This window comes from Apostichopus japonicus, chromosome 16, assembly GCF_037975245.1.
Source record: "Apostichopus japonicus isolate 1M-3 chromosome 16, ASM3797524v1, whole genome shotgun sequence".
Lineage (NCBI taxonomy): Eukaryota > Metazoa > Echinodermata > Holothuroidea > Aspidochirotida > Stichopodidae > Apostichopus > Apostichopus japonicus.
Genome location: NC_092576.1, coordinates 41,690,007 through 41,709,366, shown reverse-complemented (window position 1 = coordinate 41,709,366; position 19,360 = coordinate 41,690,007). Strand labels below are relative to the sequence as shown.

Genomic DNA, 19,360 nt, shown 5'->3' with positions numbered 1-19,360 from the left:
AAATATTGTTTCATGATATTATATACTTTTTTTGTCATAAAAAAGCCATATTTGACGTTGACGGTGGAAGCCTAAATAATTGTGATTCATAAACGTTTCGTCATTGTTGGATTGACAATGATATTTAGGCAAACGCAGACACTTTTCCTGCTAACCCCTCACTTCATCCCCCCACCTACTCCCCTCACCCTCAACTTTCCACATTTCCAACGCTCGTAATTCTAATAAGTATTGATATTAATGAATTACAAAATAATGTTTGTAGCGTTAAACTTATGCAACAACAAATCCTTAATGCACACTGCCAACTGCTGCTCAATCACTCACCCAAATCCCCCAATTCCTGTTGGTTCAACATGATCCTAATTCCTGCTTTAATCATGACATAAATCGAAAGTAACAGTGTCGCTGTTATTAAAGCCAGAACAAAGTGAAAGGAAAAGTTAATACTTGCTTACCATTCAATGTTGATTAATGCTTGTAGGGAGATCATAAACAGATCATGTAACATGTGCCCAATACTTACTTTCCTCAGCTTTTTAAAGGATAGTCTGCTAATCACTTATTTTTTTTTTATTTTCTTCTTCTATTTGGGAACAAACAAGTCCTTAACATTGCATATCATATGCATGGTAATTGTAAATAAATTAAGCTGATCCGTTACAACAACGTTAAGGTGTACTTACCTTTGTACAGTATTCTCTTCAAAGCAGTATGAAAAGTGTTTTTGTTAGAGATCACAAAAAACAGTTGCCAAGCCGTTCCACTGTGACTGCTTTTAAAATGGAGGGTACAATATACAAATGCTGGGTCTATATTCTTGTAAATATGACAGGGGGCATATTTACATACTTCTTTAATTGTTTACATTGGGTTTGGTGTGATTCTGTGTTTTTGTATTGCATGTCACGTGTATGTAAGACTTACGTTTTGATTTATCATTAAATATGGTCAAAGTTCAATCAACATCTCGATTTAGAATCTCGGTGTTTGTTAATGTATGATTATCCTACACCCCTCCACCTTATATGTATGTAATGAAATATTGTAACCAGCTTATGGTGCTCTATATGGTACCAAATCACTGATCGACATAAAAATACATGATGTACACAATTTAAGGGTACTAGTTGGTCTGTAATGGGAGGAGGGGGGGGGGTATAAAAAAGGTGATGGAGTCAAATTTGGGTCAATTGACGTAAAGTCTCCGTTTGTATGCCTGTATCCGAGTGTGTGTGTGTGTATTTGTGTGGCGCCTTGCATGTAAACACGATATCTCAAGAAGGGAAGCTTGGACGAATGTCATATTTTGTGATATAGTTGTGACGCTTTTAGTACAAAGATCATATTGTTTGTTTTTTTGGAGGTCAAAGGTCATTTGGAGTCACCAGACGCCAAATTGTGGAAACGACTAGATAGCTTCGACACGAGGAATATATCACGTAATCACTGCAATTGCCTATAGTCTGTCGGTTATAGCTATGTATTGACCGTGAAAACATGAAATCAAATGTGATCTATTTGAGTAGTTCAAATGCAATAGATACAAATGTTGCATGTTTAACAATCTTGCAAATCGGAATATTTTCTACGCGAGGAAAAACAATTAAAAGAAAACATTTTGACGGGAAATCGAACCCGGGACCTCGCGCACACAGAACGAAGACCGCACCTCTACACCAACAGGCCGCTTGTACAAACGCTATTGAGGTAGCATAGCCTATGTAGCTTCGGCACGTTGGCCTCCAGCTTATAGGTAACAGCTATCGTTATACCACACGAGAAATATATGACGTAATCACAGCAATTGCCTATAGCAGATCGGTAATAGCGATTTTTTGACCGTAGAAATGGCTACCCTAGTGTATCTATTAACAACCCATTATACATATTTATATATTATCACCGAAATCAGCATCTAAGTCGTCCCTTATAGACGCAATCTACAGGTATTAATGCTCACTCTAGCCTCCTAGGACTTGAAGGGAAACAGTTTAACGGGGCGGGGGCATTTACCCCTAACACGTACCTTCGAGACATCATCTTCATGTAATACACCTTCTCCGGCGACTAGATAGCTTCGACATAAGGAATCGATCACGTAATCACCGCAATTGCCTATATACTGACGGTTATAGCTATGTATTGACCGTGAAAACATGAAAACAAACTTTACCTATTGAGTGTTATAATGCAAAAGAAAAAAAAACAATGAAAGAAAAAACTGTTGACGGGGAATCGAACACGGGACTTTGCGCACACAAAGCGAATACCGTACCTCTACACCAACAGGCCGCTCGTACATATGCTGTAACTGTAGCACAGCCTATGTAGTTTCGACACGTTGACCTCCAGCTAATAGGTAATAGCTATCGGTATACCACACGAGAAATAGATGACGTAATCATAGCAATTGCCTATAGCCGATCGTCAATAGCTTTTGAAGACATGAAAACGAATTTAACCTATTTAGTAGTTACAATGCAACAGATTCAAATGCTGCATGTTTAACAATCGTGCCAATCGACATATTTTCTACGCAAGAAAAACAAGAAAAGGAAAAAAAAAAGGTTGACGATGAATCAAACCCGGGACTCGCGCACACACAGCGAGGATCGTGCCTGTAAACCAACATCACAATCACTGCAATAACATGTCCCCGGGTATCGAGGTGCCTGCGTACGTGAGCACTATTTTTTTTTGGGGGGGGGGAATTATGCTTACCCGCTTTGCTCATTGTTGGTAAGGGGGGACATTCAAAGATTCTTGAACACAAACATGACATGAAGTCTCCAGCACCTTCCACCCCTGTTTGATTAACTCACATATGCTTGCATATATCGCACCGTATTAGAAGGAGTAGTTTTCATATGGGAATTTTCCGTCACTAAATTTCAAATTAAAAGAGTTTAGGGTATGAAAAGAGGTCAGTTTTGCACTGCTTTTTTCATTCTTTATTTAGTTTTATTATTAAGCTTATTAAGCTTATTTAGCTTATTAACTTGTGGATTGATGATGATGATGATGATGATGATGATGATGATGATGATGATGATGATGATGATGATGATGATGATGATGATGACGATGACGATGACGATGACGATGACGATGACGATGACGATGACGATGACGATGACGATGACGATGACGATGACGATGACGATGGCGATGGCGATGGCGATGGCGATGGCGATGGCGATGGCGATGGCGATGGCGATGACGATGACATCGTACATACAAGTCATATATAAATGCATCCGTAAGAAAAGTTAAATGATAATGAAGACGTTGTTTATGAAAGCACTTTTTATCCAACAATTTCGAAACAAGAAGTCAAAGTCTCGGTGTTAGCAAGGAAGCTATAGTGACACCTTCTCGTTTTAACTTTGAATGCTATATCTTAAATAAACAATTGTAAACTTGCCCGTAATAAATTTTCTATATAATAGTATTGTTTGATATCAGATGCTGTGCATCTAGTTCATGAATGAAATAGCTGCTTCGGGACGGGGGAGAGGGACTGTAAGAGAGTGTGTCTCGTGTGTATTCATTGTGTGAGGCCATGCCTTCTGTTTGGTCGTTCCTTCATGTGGCATGGAGAGATCAGGGAGCTCGCTGGCGTTCTAGATCTGCGTAGGGTCAGTTATGTGATCGGAGTTCTGCTATATACTTCATATTAGACATGTTACTTGTGCCAGGGTGTGGCAGACAGTACAACCCATGCCAATACTCTGTGACCTTTCATTGTCACGGGATTTGCGTTAGGAGTAAAGGATACTAAAAAGGTACATTTTAACTATTGCGGTTTATGAAGTTTTAAATGTGTAATTTGTAGAAACTATTTGAGTTGCGTTTTTGAGGTTTGCGTTGCATTTTCTATATAGTCTTTATGTGCTACTTGTATGTTTTGTGCTTCTTGCGATTTATTTATTATTTTGTGATATATTTGTACGTTAATAGATAATTTATATATATATATATATATATCTTGTAGTTTTCACGGATTGAATAGATGAAATAATCCAATAGAAGTCTTATTGTCATTCTCATCTATATCTTTATACACCACGGCTACAGGGACCTTAATAAAGTCACAATCCTAATCATTTTCCTTGTTGCGATATTTATATAAACATAATGTAAGTACCGCTTAACAAAAATAGATCGTAACTGAAACAGAAAGATCAACAGAGCATAACAGAATTCAAGCCAAGCAAAGATTTTAATTTCCGTTTTGAATTCGTTTGATAACAAGATCATGACGTAAACAACGCCTATATCATAATTTATTTCTCTTACAGGATGCAGTTATAGGTAAGTACGTTCCCTCACTTCTATCCCTCAGTAACAGGGGTTAGGTACAGATATGTTTCAACACATCCCGTTGTTGCCTTTCGTTGTTGGATTTTTAACTTTCTCCCTTCCATGTGTGACTTGCACGAATGTTTTCATCCATCATGTGATCCAGTCTCAGTCATTATCACTGGAAGGGTGTACAGACTGGAAAGCCGACTGGATCTTTCAGGACAAGATATTGTTCGTTGGTAATGTTCGTGTTGATACCACATTCGAAGAGACTATTTCTATAGAAGAGAACAGGACATTACTTATATCAAACATCTCAGTGCTCCACGAAGGTATCTACCGATGTAAACGGTTAGAGAATGTTTTAGTGGAGCACCATCTGCATGTTCAAGGTTAGTAACACTTTACACCAACTTAAACCTTAAACCTATAACAACTCACCAAGAAGATCGTTAACGATCATAGTAACTTTTAAGAGAAAATCTCAAAGAAATAACTACTCGTTTATTTTCCAAAATATGATTACTTAATATCATAATAATATACAAGTCATCATAATGACGTTGTAGCTACGATTACGAATGCTAAAAGAAAAAAATATCTTATAAGGTTTAAATCACATGGTATATATTGGGTTGCCATACGGCTTCATTTGACTAAATTCCTTACACTGTGAATGGCCGCGTAATATGACGGTATGATGGAATGTTTGAAAAGAACAAAATTAAGCAATTTGAACATCATTCAAATGATTGAATACATTATTAACTTTGACAAATGATGATTCATAGTATAGTTTAATTCTAGTAATGTGATGCTTAGACGAAGAACGTTGTCCAAATAATCACTGTTCTTGTTCAAGCGTATGACAGGAACCATGTAGCTGACATTGACGGTAGCAACATTATTTCCATCACTGACTTCAGAGAAAATAGCCGTTACCAGAGCAAAGCCACGTTTACTTAGTTTAGTTTTAATGGGATTATACAAGAAAAACGTCCATGTTGATGATAAAAATCAATTACATGTGTTGTTTTATCTGACAGTTATAAAACGTGAATGTGAAATAATATGAGGAGAGCAGTTGAATTAACTTCATCTCAGCGCATAGCTCATTCTAAAATTTGTCTGGCATGATTTCATTATTTCCAGCATTTTGTACGAAAAATGGACTTAAACAACTTTTTAAACCAAAATATGAGTTAAAAAAATACAGGTAAAATATGGAATGTAAGAGTAATAATAAAAAGGGGATTAATAGCTTACGAATCGATTAACGTGGGACATCAAACATCACAATTTATTGTCCTTATATACATCAACTTTATTTAGTAAAGACTTTAGATCAGGAAAAGGGATGCAAATGACAGCTTGCATGGGTGAAAAATGTGCTTTTGTTTAAAGACTAAGACAACTAGGAAATACCTTTTGATAATTTTGCTTAAATGCAAAGACAGGAATTGGGAGTAACCGTTAAAGGGGAAGGCCGTTTCTTTTGTTGTTTTGGCGAGACAGTTTGCTTGAAAAATTCCATTATAAGGACCTTACAAGCTTTCTATATTTCTATTTTCACGTAAGGGACGGGATAGCGTTACATTGTGATTACAGCAAGGTTTGTTACTTGTTCAAATTTATCTTAGTACTTCCCTCCGTAAAGCAAATCGTTATGATACGAATAGATTGGCCAGAAGCAATGCTGTTAAGAATATATTTATTACTGATAAACTCATATTTAAGATACATATACTTGAAAATTGGCATCACAGGTTCCAAATTTCCTTCTTTAGTGAATATCATGTTAGTCACGCACAGAGATAAAATTTAACAGATTCAGTTCATAAACAACAAAAAATCAAATATATATACTTATTTTACGTTTTACTGACTTAAGCGTCAGCCTATGCAATGTCATTAAGTATGTGGGCCCAGTTCAACAAAAGGTAAAGCAGTAAGTCTATCTTTTTTTCTTTTCATTTTTTCATCGCAATGAGACTTTCATTTGACTGTTCTTTTTGTCTGCCTTAATTTTTATCATGCTACTGATAAAATCCCCAAACCAGATCAACTTTGAACTACTGCAATAAAAACTGAAGGATGATTTTCGGAACTTCGCAGCGAATCAGTAACAAATACCTAAATTTAAATATTACTTTACTTCAAGGCGGCATAAAAACATCATTTCACATTAAGTAACGTAAAACCGACGAAACAATTTTTCAACGGGAAATCAACTTATTAACAACACTTATACATGATGTAGAGTTATTTAATATTGTAGAAAATGACGGACAATCGGAATAATTATGAACAATTTATTAACAGCGATACAATAAATGTGGGTTTGGTGTTAATCAGCAGGAAAATGGAAAACTGGTGTCATTAGTAATCTATGCAGTAAGACACTACCTGTCATTGTTTTATGGTTATGTACGTTTTTATTAACAAGATAAATCATGATAAAAAAAAATGGTTCATAGCAAGAGGTATCAGCTATGGTGAACGTTTCTTCTGTTTCACCAGGGATTTTTTTTTTCTGTTTGGCCAGAGCGACGGTTGTCGAGAACAAAAAGGCGTTACATTAGAAAATGATTACAATCTTCGCAAAAATGTTGACGTCTTATCTGACAATTTTGATTTTTTTTTCAAAACATTTTGAAGATTTATGTCGATTCATCTCGAAATTTAGAAGTTTCATTTTTTTTTTAAATTTGAACGTGTTGTGTGTGAAGATCGTCGTTTTATCTTGACATTGCATTATCCTAGAGTAACCCTTTGATGTTTTATCTTAAAGTCCGATATGTTATCTGTAAAATGTGACGTGTTGTTATAAATGTTAACGAGTAATTTCAAAATTTGACGGCTTAACTTTTGACATTTCATCTATGAAGTTTACAATTTATCTCGACAATGTGATATTTTCTAGCAAGTAGCGGTTTGTATATTTATATCTCGATCTTATATTTCAACGGAATATGTGAGAAAAAAAGATTACCTGGTTGTTGAAATGTTGATAATGCATCCATGACGCTAGGAATGCAGGTCGTTATTGGATATTTGAGACTTTTTGTTGGATTTTTCTGTCAAAAACTTTCACAAACATTAGCGTCTTCGGATGGTGGTCGTTTTTGCTGTTTGTTTGTATCATTAAAGTAACTTGATTTTCTCCATAATTTACATAGCGTTAAACAATAATAAATTTACCGCAGGGGGAGTTGGAAAAGGGGGGTTATGTATTGATATGAATCAGACGAGTACACACATTGTTTTACAAAACATTAACATACATCGCATAACCACACAATACTAGTAGTTAATTCTTACAATAAAGCTAAAAAACAAATGAAATATTTTTGGTATTACTTTCGTGAGCAGCAAGTCTCCATATTCACTCAAAAAAAGGAAAAAAGTGTTCCAGTAGGCTAATTAAATTTAGTAAAATCGGTGTCTGTTTGGACTGTGGAACATAAACCTATCAAATTGAAACACGAAACATAACTGTCGATTATCAATTGCACGAATTTAAGGAACTGAGACATTGAAAGTAAAATGTCACTATGAAGGCTTACTTAAATTCTATTCCAAAATATTTACAAATTGTTAAATCAAAACTCTCTGTATTGATTAATGGGTAAACATAGAGCAGATTTCGTTTTACATTTTATATTATAATCGTGTCTCATTGTACAGTTTCAATGATACTCAAGTTTCTTAGAGTTTTTTTCTTCAATATAAACTTTCACCTAAATGCTGCTAGAGAAATATTTATAAACAATTCATATTGTAAAACTCATCCTGATAATTTCATACACATAGATCAGCAGACTTTCATTTCCTTATCATATTTTTTATTATATTAGTATAACCTGTCATTTGATATGAAAAGAAAAGTACATATCGAAAAACCCAATTAAATTGTATGTGTTTACGATAAGTACTCTGTACCTATACATATATATTTAATGATTACATTGTCATTTACCCCTAGTAAAATGGAACTAGTATATCCAATTATTCGTTATATGAACGTAATTGTTAGGCTATACGCACAAACTGCAATGCTTCTTATGCGGGGAAGTCACACAGACTACAATTTCCTTGTGTACTTGTATGTGTGACAACGACTAACATATTAGGTTTTTCTGGGGGGGGGGGGGTGAGAAAAGACTTTAACAATGATATGAGATCGGATGAGGAGAAACTGAGCGGGGCGGAGGGGGGCTTAACTTCGGTTTTCAGAGAAGAGGAGGTGGTGAGGAACATTAATATATATAATTAAAACTTTCTTCCATTTTCTTCCATAAAGAAAAATATGCCTAATAGTGTAATATCCTCTGTGGTTCTCAAGGAAGTACCTCCCGCCCGCCCCCCCCCAATCCAACTTCACCCACTCTTTCACATTACCTACACCCGCAGACGCAAAACTATAAATTTAACAAACATTGGCATGTAATCGCACGATATGTTCAACTTAATAACACCAATTCGTCTACACGCTCCATACCTCCCTTCTAAAGCTTTTACCCCGTTAACTTGATTAAAACATAATCAGGGAGACGAATACAATTCTGCAAGTTATCCTCGTTATCATAGGAAAATAAAATAACTAGTGTATATTGTAGCTGCTGCGGGAACAAAGACATTTGAATAGTTATTTGTAGGTATGTATTTTAGATCCTCTTGCAAGCAGGAACTCGCGATATATAGTAGCTGTTACGGTCATTGTCCAGGTCTTCTTTTCTCAATTTCCTGTCGATGACATCACCAGGTAAAGCATCACTGACTGCTTCTATCTCTGAGGAGCTGATCTTGAATTTTCTGATGATGACTTTACCCACTTGAGTTGATCTGTAAATTAAATGTTTAAAGCAAGATAAATGGTTTCAAGGTTTAACTGTCAAGGCAATTAAACCAGTAAAAGGTTGGACTATTCTGCATTATTTCAGTTACAAAGTTATAGACAAGCAATAGCTTACTATATCGATCGATGCAATACAGGTATTTTAAAATAGTCATTCAATATTGTCTCTCATTGATTGTAAAATGTCGTCTTAGTAGTTACGCTTTAATCCCTTTTACTTCAAATTACATATATGATTATTAATAGTTGGTTTAACATGTAGAGGATTCATTGACTGATTCTATGACATTGAACTTCGTCGTCGTACTTCTGGAACAGACTAATGTAGACTAGTGTACTGTATGTAATATAATATAATACTGTGGAGTGTAGTGTAAATGTGATTTAGGCTGGTAGTCTTATATAGACTAGTTTTTCTATAATATACATGCATATTTTCATCATAATGCACTTAAAAAAAATACCATCTGATGACATTATTCATATATGAGACAAAAACACATAAGACGTGACGTCATATTTGACGTAATACAACATGCAACATAATACCTTTAAATCAAGAATGAATAATGTAAATAAATGAACTACCCTCTTACTGAATTAGGTTTATTAATTCATTCCATTCTAAATTAAACTTGAGTCTCATGAAATTGTATTGTACTTAACATTCGATATCTGAAATATGCGACTAGCAAATAAACCTATAAGCCAAAGAATTCCATTTGTTCCGAGTTCCGTCACTCCTCAAATGAATCAATCGTCGCAGAAAAGCACAAGAGTTGTGATAATTTTGGGGCAGTGAATATATTAAAGGTAACCATTACTGTCTTCAACATATTAGCATGCTAAAATTGCTAAATTAGACATTACATTTTTTGTTTATCAAAAATACCTTGACGGTAGCATTGAAATGCCGGATAGGGTCTGAGCATCGGATACTATTTTTTGACTATCTGGTATATTGGAGGCCAATAATGATGACCTTTAACCACACTGTTGATAATTGAAACTAATATAACTGACATATAAATCTCTTGGCTCCAATTGTAAAAGCATGAACGCATTTTTGTGACTACCTAAAGGATTAGCAGGACTACTTTCACGATAGTCGTTTATAATGAACAGAAGGTTAGATTTTGCCTCAATCATTGGAAATCAGACTGCAATCAAAAAATAATAATAATGAAGAGAAAAAAAAACCTACCAACCAACGTCCAGAATCAAGATCAAGTTCATATGACAGTTCGTCAGTTTCGCTATCAGGAGTCAAGTTGACTAGAAGAAAAGATAAAGGAATCCCCGAGGTAATGTACATGAAGATTTGTGACTTAATGTTTAAAAAAAATAGAAACATGGAAGTGGAAAGGAATTATTTTACTAGCATGGGCTTTGAACCAAACTAATTTATATTGTTTATCAGTTTACCAACTAGGCTATAACAGCTCGTGTGGTTGGTGTGAGTTCTTAACCATTTTGGCTGGTTAAATGACTTTACAGTTAGCAATGTATTTGAGGTTTTTTTCTTATGTCCATTGATAATAGTTTCTGAACCGACAAGAGGGTGCTGCTACTTTTTGGTGCTATTTTCTGAGGGGGCCCGGAGACACTTGTCTACGAGAACCTACTGGCTCTCTTCGGGAAGTAGAAGTGTGGACTTCGTCAAGACACATTTACTTTAAGGCATGTACCTTTTCTAGTATGATATAACGAACTGATAGCCAATGGGCTGTACATGAACCCTATTGCTTAAAAATGTAACGTCATGAATATTAATGAGTGGGCGTGGCATAATGATGTGGGTTTTTATTCCTTAACATGTGTTACATTTCTAACCAGTTGCTACTGAGAAGAACTTTGACTGGACTAACCAGACTACTCAATAAATTCCTCCATATTTTAGCAGAAAGTGGATGACACTTTACTGCAAAATGCCTAAAATCTGCAATTACAACGATCATCTACAAGGGTATCCTACCTAGTCAAAGAAATGAACAGCCTTTGAGTCGTGAATTCGTCTAGTTAGTAATTATCCACATTAGCATCTGCTGACAGATATAACATGTGTTACGGTGTTATAACACATATCAGATTAGACTGATTGACAGTTTTCTCTGATTCACAGTACAAACTGATTGAGCCCTGCACATTGAGTACACAGTAGCACCTGCTGACAGGTCTAACTTATGTTACGGTGTTATAACACATATCAGTTTAGACTGTCTGACAGTTGTCTCTTATTTACAGTACAAAATGATCAAGCCATTGTGAATCGGTGGATAATTACATAACAATATCAACTCGATTGCTGCCTGCGAAATCTGAACTGAAAATTTAACTGTAAAATCACATGCTACTAACGTGATGCTTATCTTGGCATATGATGCCATCCAATTTTGACGGCAGTTTTAAAAGGTAGAAGTACTTACTATAGCAATGTCTAAGATCGTTTTCATAATTGGCGATTAACAAATGGGAAAAAAAAGGACAGCTTTATATTAATAGAAAACGTTATATTACAATATAAAATGATGTACCGTATATTGACTCTACCTTTTATTTTCCTGTCTTTAAGCAGTGACATATCGGAAAAGTGTGTGAATGTGTCTGACTTCATGCAGTTTGTAAATCTATCGTTGGGAAAAGAGAACATGTAGTGAGAAACAACGTCTAATATAAATATAACATAACATTTTTAGTGTACGGAGAAAAGATCTTAAAAAGCAACTCTATGTTATTATAAAACATAGGTAACTCTATAATACAAACTTGATGTTTCATATTCTTCAGAGTTATACCATGTTTAAAGCTTTCATATTCCATTAATTGGTGTATTGATATGGCAGTATGATAAACCGGTAACGGATTCCGAAAAGTAAGGAATTGGGATAATAAATTAGAAATGTATCATTTTTCACCTGCATGGGATATCTTTACGTCACATTTTGCAATAACTGAACAAACGTCAAGTCAAAAAAGCATGTTGCAAAACAGTTTCCTTTTATTTATTTCATGCTTTAGGCTTTCATATTCCTGAGAGTGATAGCGTGAATCTTTACATCACATTTCTCAATTAGTAAACGACTTAAAAGTACGAAGCAAACAAGTCTTAAATCAATCCTTATTTAAAAATTTTCACAATAAGATATTGGAATTCAACACAAAAGCTATACATTGGGAGTTGATAATTGTAAAGCAATATATTGTTCATGTTATCACGACATTTTTCATATACATTTACTACATTATTGTTTCATATGCAAAGTATGATCGTTAAACGCAAAATAGCACAGTTCGCTCGATTCTACTTTTAAACACACATAAAAGCTCACTTTTTAACGTCGTTACTTATGAGTTTCAAGTTAGTGGTTTAAAGCAACCTTAAAAACATAACATGTTATGTTAAAAGGGACTTAAACATAGTAACCACGGTTAGTGAAATAAGTGGAAATGAAAGTGGATACACCAACATCTTCGACAAGATATGAAATGGACCGAAAGTAGACAAACCGTCATTTTTTCTCCAAATAAAAGACAGGCGAAACAGATTGATAATTCTTTCATTCCTCCCAAACTTTTCCACTTATAATGATTATTTCAATCAACTTGGTTACCATGTTAAGTTCCTTTTAGCATAACATGTTATTTTGTTAAGGTTGCTTTAAACCACTTACTTGAAAATCATAATTAACGACGTTAAAAAGTAAGCTTTTATGTGTGGGGAGTGCTTGGGGAGTGTATACCTACTTTATGGATTCCAATTGTGGACACCTCGCCGAATACTTAAAGACAGACATAAAGTCGTCTTCAGTCATGATTTTCTCTACTTTCCAGATCTCGAGAGATTTTAGAGAGGTTAATGGTGGGATGCTCTCACCAGATTGAAGAACGAGTTTATCACCAAATTTATTTACTTTCTGGAAATTATCCATAATTCTCAAACAAGTAATAGGAATCTGTAAACGGATATAATGTGTAGAGAAATCTTTAGCAATATTTAACTTAATTTGTACGTATGTGGGATATAATGGAGTTACTTTATATTTCATACTTACAAGACATGTGTGCGTAAAGGATGGGATCTCATAAACTTACCACATCATACATCTTCAAGACTAAACAGGAAATTCCAACATATCGCCCTGTGAAATGCCAAGCATTGATTGGCCTGTACAATGAATAAATTCTTTCGTAACGGGAAGCTAACAGTTAATTAGGACATACTGATATATTACCAAAACATGTTAACGTATGTAACAAACCTCCGCATCTGATGCAAATTGAAGGAACTTTATTTTAGATTGTCTCACGAGTTGGGCATCCCTATTTCGGATTTTATACAGAGGACGACAGACCCTGGTAATGTTGTTGAAAAGTTGATCCAGATTTTCAGTTCTTTCAAGAATGCACAACGTTTCAAGCTGCCTCCCTCCAGTGATGCTCTTCAAATAAGTTACAATCCTGTCTGCAGATTCATGGTTGATTCCACATACAAAGCGGTAAACCAATTCGAAACGGAATGGGTCTGCCATCTGTATGTAATAACTGACCCACCTGTTCCATCGACCACTAAGCCAGTATGCAAGATAGAGCGATGCGTACCACGCAGCAAATATGGGATGATAAAATCGTAGAACTGTTTTACCTTTCTCGTTAGAATTGTCTACTGGCTTATCTGATTGTACTAGAATACCAACTTCTATCAACTCATCGATCAATGACTCTCCAGTCGTTTGAATCAACGTTTCTTTTTCAAAAAGTAACTGTTCCTTTTTATCCTCACAAAGTTCCTTAAACACTAGTTCATTTAATTTGGTATGATCTTCTGGATTCTTTCTTTCACTTTTAGAACTTTTAGACACGTGACGGTACAAACAATCAATTATATGCCTTATCAAACCTGTCAATGACATAGTGTTAGTGCTTTCAAATTCATTGTCCTTTGTCAAATGGACGACCATCGCACAGATCATGGGATCCTGACACATATCTGCTAGTATGATGTTCTGGTTGAAAATGTCCTGTAGGGATGAGAGTCTCTTGTATTTTTCCGTGTCAGCTCCCTCCCTTGAAGCAATTTGTTGGAGGTACCTTTGACGCACATTAGCATCAAAACTACCCAATCGCAACAGCATAGTGTCAGGTGCAAGATCAGAAGGAAGGACATCCGGCTGAGTCAATAAAATGACTTTGGCATTGGCAAACATCTTTCCGATTAAGATTTTATGGACTTGAGTAGATTTGTCATCGCGACCTAAATATGCTTCGTAATTGTCTAAAATAATGATTAAACAACGACATTTGGAGAGTGTTGACTTAACCTCTTCTTCCGATAGAGTACATTCTGGTGGCAACAATTGTGTCTTTATTGCCTGAAAAATGGATACTGATCCCAAAACATTCCGCAAAGACAATAGAAGTAAAATTTCTTCCTTTTGCAAAGGCGATGAATCTTGAGAACTACACCAGTCGTGAGCGATCTTTAACGCCAAAGTGGTTTTACCAAAACCTGGAGCGCCCTCTATTACAATTCGGTTCGAGTTGACGACATCAGTATTGAACAGGTCTTTATAAGAGGAAAGCCATGTAGTGTCATGTTCATTCTCATCTTTGTTGTTTCTGCTGCCCATGATTTCTATTTTACTATCGACAAAGACTTCTTCAATAGAATAATACCGGTAGTCTTTCAACGGAACTGGCTGGATTGTCTTATACTGGATTTGATAACTCGTTTTCAAAAAGCACGCAAGGTAAGGATGTTTCTCATCTGAGGAAGGAAAACCTGATCAAATGACTACTGTTTTCGCTGATCGTAACATGATGCAGCCAGGGAAATTATTATTTCCCCGACTGAGTTAGGTAGGGCCGTAAACCTTTATGAAAGGACCAAAAACGAGTAAAGGATTTTATAGAGGTGGGGCTGTTATACTATGGGGTCATTAAAGCCAACTCCAATGAAGGCGGGAGGAGGGAGGGGGTTGAGGTTACTCCAGACAAAAGAGTTAGACGTCATATTGTGTATTCTGTCTTAGACGTAGAAGTGGGAGTAAACTCTCGCCAACTGAAAAGAAAAACCTCTAACTGAACCATTTTGCCCAGAATAACGATGAGGTGGGATTCAAACCACCCCTCCCTTCGGGGCACGCCACTTAACTTTGATCAGCCTGAAGACATATACGACATCATTGTACAATTTGATTCATGATTTTGCATCCTTTCTGAACACTGATCCATAACATTTGACATTTGAAGAGAAAAGTGAAGTCAGAAATTTCAACTCTGTATTAAACATACTTACATATTATATCAAACATGGTATACCAAAATATGTTTGCATGATTTTAACAGTTATGTTTCTTATTTATTATAGGCTAACTATGTCATAGCATCCAACAAGGTCGCCAGACCTGTAATAGCCAACTTTGTTGTTCAAATCTGCCCGAAATATTTGACTTAACATCTGTTAACAAATATGTTGACAAATTACAATTCATTAGCATAACGTCAACAAACGGGCTTGTTCTAGTTTTTGACTGTGAAAATGCACAGAGTGACTGATAACATTTATTTGATCCTTTGAATGGGCATAAATGTCAGACGACCACGAGTCCAATCAGATTCACAAATCTAGTTTTCCGTCTGAATGTTCACCTTTTTGTACGAAAGTATCGAAATTTCGAGATAAGTATAGTTTAGATCTTAAGATAACTTGAAATATTGCATATTTCTTTTAATTTTAATGTCTTATTAGTTCTACGTAAAATTTTCAAAAGTAATGTGGATAACATCGCCAAACCAAGATAGGTTTCTGCTTCTCTCAAGCCCCTCCCAAATTTGGAAAACATCCTATACGCCATTGGGCACCTACCAGTGGCGGAGCGTCCATACAGTCAGAGGGGGCTGATGCCCCCCTGTCGGACTCAAATGGACTGCTAGCGCCTTTTTCAGCTTTTTACCACTTTCTACTTATTCGCGATTATTGACTTTTTTATTGCGCTCTCAAAGACCTATTGACATTTGTCACATTTTGTTGGTGCAATTTTCTGACAGATGGCGATGACACCTATTTAATCTTCGTTTATCTGCAAATTAGCTATGCCTGGAAAGGGTCATTTCCGGCGATCTAGGAGTATCTTTACTGCAAACTTGTTTTTGTACGCTCCGCGCCAACCAGTGGTGGCGCTCCGCTTAGATAGTGTCGAAAACGCCCCTACAGACCATTCTCTCCCCCTGACCAATACTTAGCTCCGCCACTGGCACCTACTGAAAGAAGAAGAATTTGCAATGTGTTTTTCAATAGTTAAACTAATATAATTATCATAATTGTTGTAACGGCTTCCCCAATAATTATAACCAATATGGAAGGGTAATAACACCGGAACAATGATTTTATGTTATTGGCATGTGATGTAATAAGCGATGAATGCCTATATGATATGCACATTAACATTAACGCGCGAAAAATGCTGGTTATATTTTTCGGGCAAGTCGTTACAGCCCCCCCCCCCCCCCCCATCAAATGAGGCTCCTACGCTTATGCTAAACATTTCATATATATTTGCATATTGGATCGGATTACAAATATCTCGTCAATCCGATATTCACACTTTCAAGGTATTGCATATAAATGCATATAACAGAAATCTATTTTTGTGTTTCAGTTAAACTCACGTCGGAGACAAGAAACTTGTTGTCGTGATTCAGAAAACATTCAGTAATGGTTACATGCTTTGTCACTTTATTTCGATTTTTTTAAACTGTTATACATACCTGACATAAATGAAGCCATGTTCTATGTTGTATCTGGAAAATGGCGTAAGAAAATTAACTCATAAATGTGCATGAGCGTGAACGATGACCAGTTTTTCGATGAGAATACAGGACGTTCTAACCCTTCACCTTCTCCTCCTCTAATGAATGTCACACACATACACTCATTAGACATTGTCCAGAAAGATAGTCTTAGTGAGCGTAAAACAAAATATGGCTTAAGGCAAATTAGCTCATAATTAGTCATGAGGATGGATGATGACCAGTTTGCCTATGAAACTACAAGATGTTCCAAAGCCCCTTTCCACCTCATCCTCTAAACAACGTCGCACATAAGCACTTAACATACTTCGTCATGAAAGCCAGTCTTATATAGTGGTGGAGAAAGAATTGTTGTTGATAAAAAAAAAAACAGCTAAGTTGTTAATACTTTTGTGGCAATCGTGCATGCTACCTTGTTTAACTACATGCACAGTATTCTTTAAAGTATGATACAACGTGCAACATTTGAATGAGAAATTAAGAGGAATTGTGGATAATATTATGATAAAAGATTGAATCACATCCTTTAAGTTCGGATGACAACAACAAAAAATCGAAAGAAAGTACGAAGTCTGACATAAATAGCTAAAAAACTGAAAACAAAAATCATAAAGCATTTCTTATATCGCAGTCCATGAGGTTGGCTGGGTATATGAACTCATTAATCCCAAGTGGTTCGAATGTATATACTGTAACACCCCTGTACCCCGGCCGAGCGGTAGCGTGGGAAATCAGGCAGCTGGAGGCCACCTGATGTCAGGGCAGGGGAAGGGGGCGGAAATTCTTATGCTAGCAGGGCTTGAACCAAAACACAAAAAAAGAGAGAAGAATATAGTTAAAGAGAACTGGGTCTCAAATCAACAATTTAATAGCTTAATTAACTTTAAACATACACTTAACAAAAATAAGGCAGTGACTTTCTGCCGTATACAAATATAAAAGCAAACAACGGGCAGAGATTCAGTTTAAATAAATAATAAATACACTACATACCAGGGCGTGGGCAGCACGGCTCTTAAGAATCACGAGAGTGAATACCCGACACGTGGCGCCAACGGCAGACAACAAATACTGCGCCCGTAGTCAGCCTTCACTCCCGGACCCGCTCTCTAAAATAAATCAACCTTGACTTTAAAATAATACTTTACTGTAATTGCCGTGCTGCTCACCGCTGGTCTCCAGTTCTCTGCCCGAACTTCAACGAAATAAATTCAGTTTCCACAATACAAAATACATAAGAAAAACAACGTCTTAATTAAACAAGGTTAAGAGAGCAAGTGAAAGTAAATAGATAAACGGTACACAGAACAACTCATGTAATGAAAGAGCGAATCCCTGGAATGCTGGTGATGGCAGACGATGGGGAGAGCGAAAGAGACCTGCATAATAAAACAAAAGTAAATGGAATGGTGAATGAATGGACAACAAATCGCAGGGTAAATTATTCAAACAAAACGGGACAACATATTCTTAGTAGCCCTGGGCGTGTTCGAAATACGGGGTACACGCATCCCGAACAACCCAGGGCGTAACAATACCATATGAGTGATTATCATGTAAGCTAAAGATGCTAAAACTACAGAGCATTGTGTGTTCTGGTACACACTTGTGCGATCTTTTATATATTTACATTACATAATTGTTAAAGTGACGTAATACTTTACCTTGTTGGTAACAATCCCCCAATTTCACTTCAAGATAGCCCAAATAGTTTGCGTTACCGTGATAGAACAGTTGCGACAGACTGATCACCATTCTTAAATCTCTGTGAAGATTCGATTTCTGCTTTATAGACACTGCATATACTGTTTACATAAGTACTAAGATTTCTACGGTTTAATTAATAACTTTTATCAAACGTATAGTTAATACGCTGCATCCACGAAATGGCCAAAGTACAATGCATTTAAAGCTTAATTGGATTTTGAAATAACGACTACAGGATAACAGTACGAAGTTGGTTATATTGACATTAGATATGATTATCTGCTAAAAATCAACCTCTGCGATCATAAAGTCACATGATTGTTATTTAATAACAAGTAACCGTGGTCGTCCGCAGAAAACAACAGTCAAGAAGGGGACAGGCTCACATAGTCGGTTTTCAATAACTCATTAACTGCCAAAATAATTAACCGGTGTACAAGTAAGAGCTAATCTTGTAATCGTCAAAATTGGTGCAGTTATTATAATGCCTACTACCCCCCCCCCCAACGAAAAAGAGACTGACCCACCCAAATACTGACCCACACCTCTAGATGCCTGGGGTATGGCACTCGATCTCGAGCAGTCTGTGTTGAGGATGGGAATTATTTTGATTTTAATTTGTATGGCTATCGGGAGAATTTTTCGTGTATCTATAAGGCTGGGAAAGAGCACAATCTT

The 19,360-nt window shown here is 36.1% G+C and overlaps 3 protein-coding genes and 1 long non-coding RNA gene across 6 annotated transcripts in view; 1 reads left to right on the top strand and 3 right to left on the bottom strand.

Annotated features, from left to right (window-relative positions):
- LOC139982653 (uncharacterized) overlaps nucleotides 1-1,117 on the bottom strand; it is a 30,980-nt gene extending 29,863 nt beyond the window's left edge. Inside the window, exon 1 of the mRNA XM_071995661.1 lies at nucleotides 687-1,117. The gene's annotated coding sequence lies outside the window, so the exon portion shown is untranslated. The remainder of the gene's footprint in view (nucleotides 1-686) is intronic.
- Nucleotides 1,118-4,135: 3,018 nt separating this feature from the next.
- Nucleotides 4,136-19,360, top strand: part of LOC139982433 (uncharacterized) — a 32,903-nt gene continuing 17,678 nt past the window's right edge. For 2 of the 3 annotated variants that reach the window (XM_071995293.1, XM_071995288.1), the window contains exon 1: nucleotides 4,136-4,700. The gene's annotated coding sequence lies outside the window, so the exon portion shown is untranslated. Of the gene's footprint in view, nucleotides 4,701-10,708; nucleotides 10,847-19,360 lie in introns of all 3 variants that reach the window. The other variant, XM_071995289.1, reaches the window with a different exon arrangement.
- Nucleotides 8,458-11,812, bottom strand: LOC139982436 (uncharacterized). The gene is made up of 3 exons (XR_011798178.1): nucleotides 11,717-11,812; nucleotides 10,371-10,441; nucleotides 8,458-9,153 (listed from the first exon to the last, which is right to left on the bottom strand). It is a non-coding gene; the product is annotated as an uncharacterized lncRNA (long non-coding RNA).
- On the bottom strand, nucleotides 12,907-18,507 carry LOC139982547 (uncharacterized). Its single transcript, XM_071995440.1, has 3 exons — nucleotides 16,934-18,507; nucleotides 13,426-14,930; nucleotides 12,907-13,119 (listed from the first exon to the last, which is right to left on the bottom strand). Exons 1-3 carry the CDS (start codon nucleotides 16,950-16,952, stop codon nucleotides 12,907-12,909), a joined length of 1,737 nt encoding a protein of 578 aa, XP_071851541.1. The 5' UTR covers nucleotides 16,953-18,507.

What these genes read in the sequence shown, in the direction of transcription:
- LOC139982547 (XM_071995440.1), bottom strand. An exon ending in AATTTGCATCAGATGCGGAG is followed by an intron (nt 13,120 to 13,425) that starts GTTTGTTACATA and finishes ATCCGTTTACAG; the next exon opens with ATTCCTATTACTTGTTTGAG.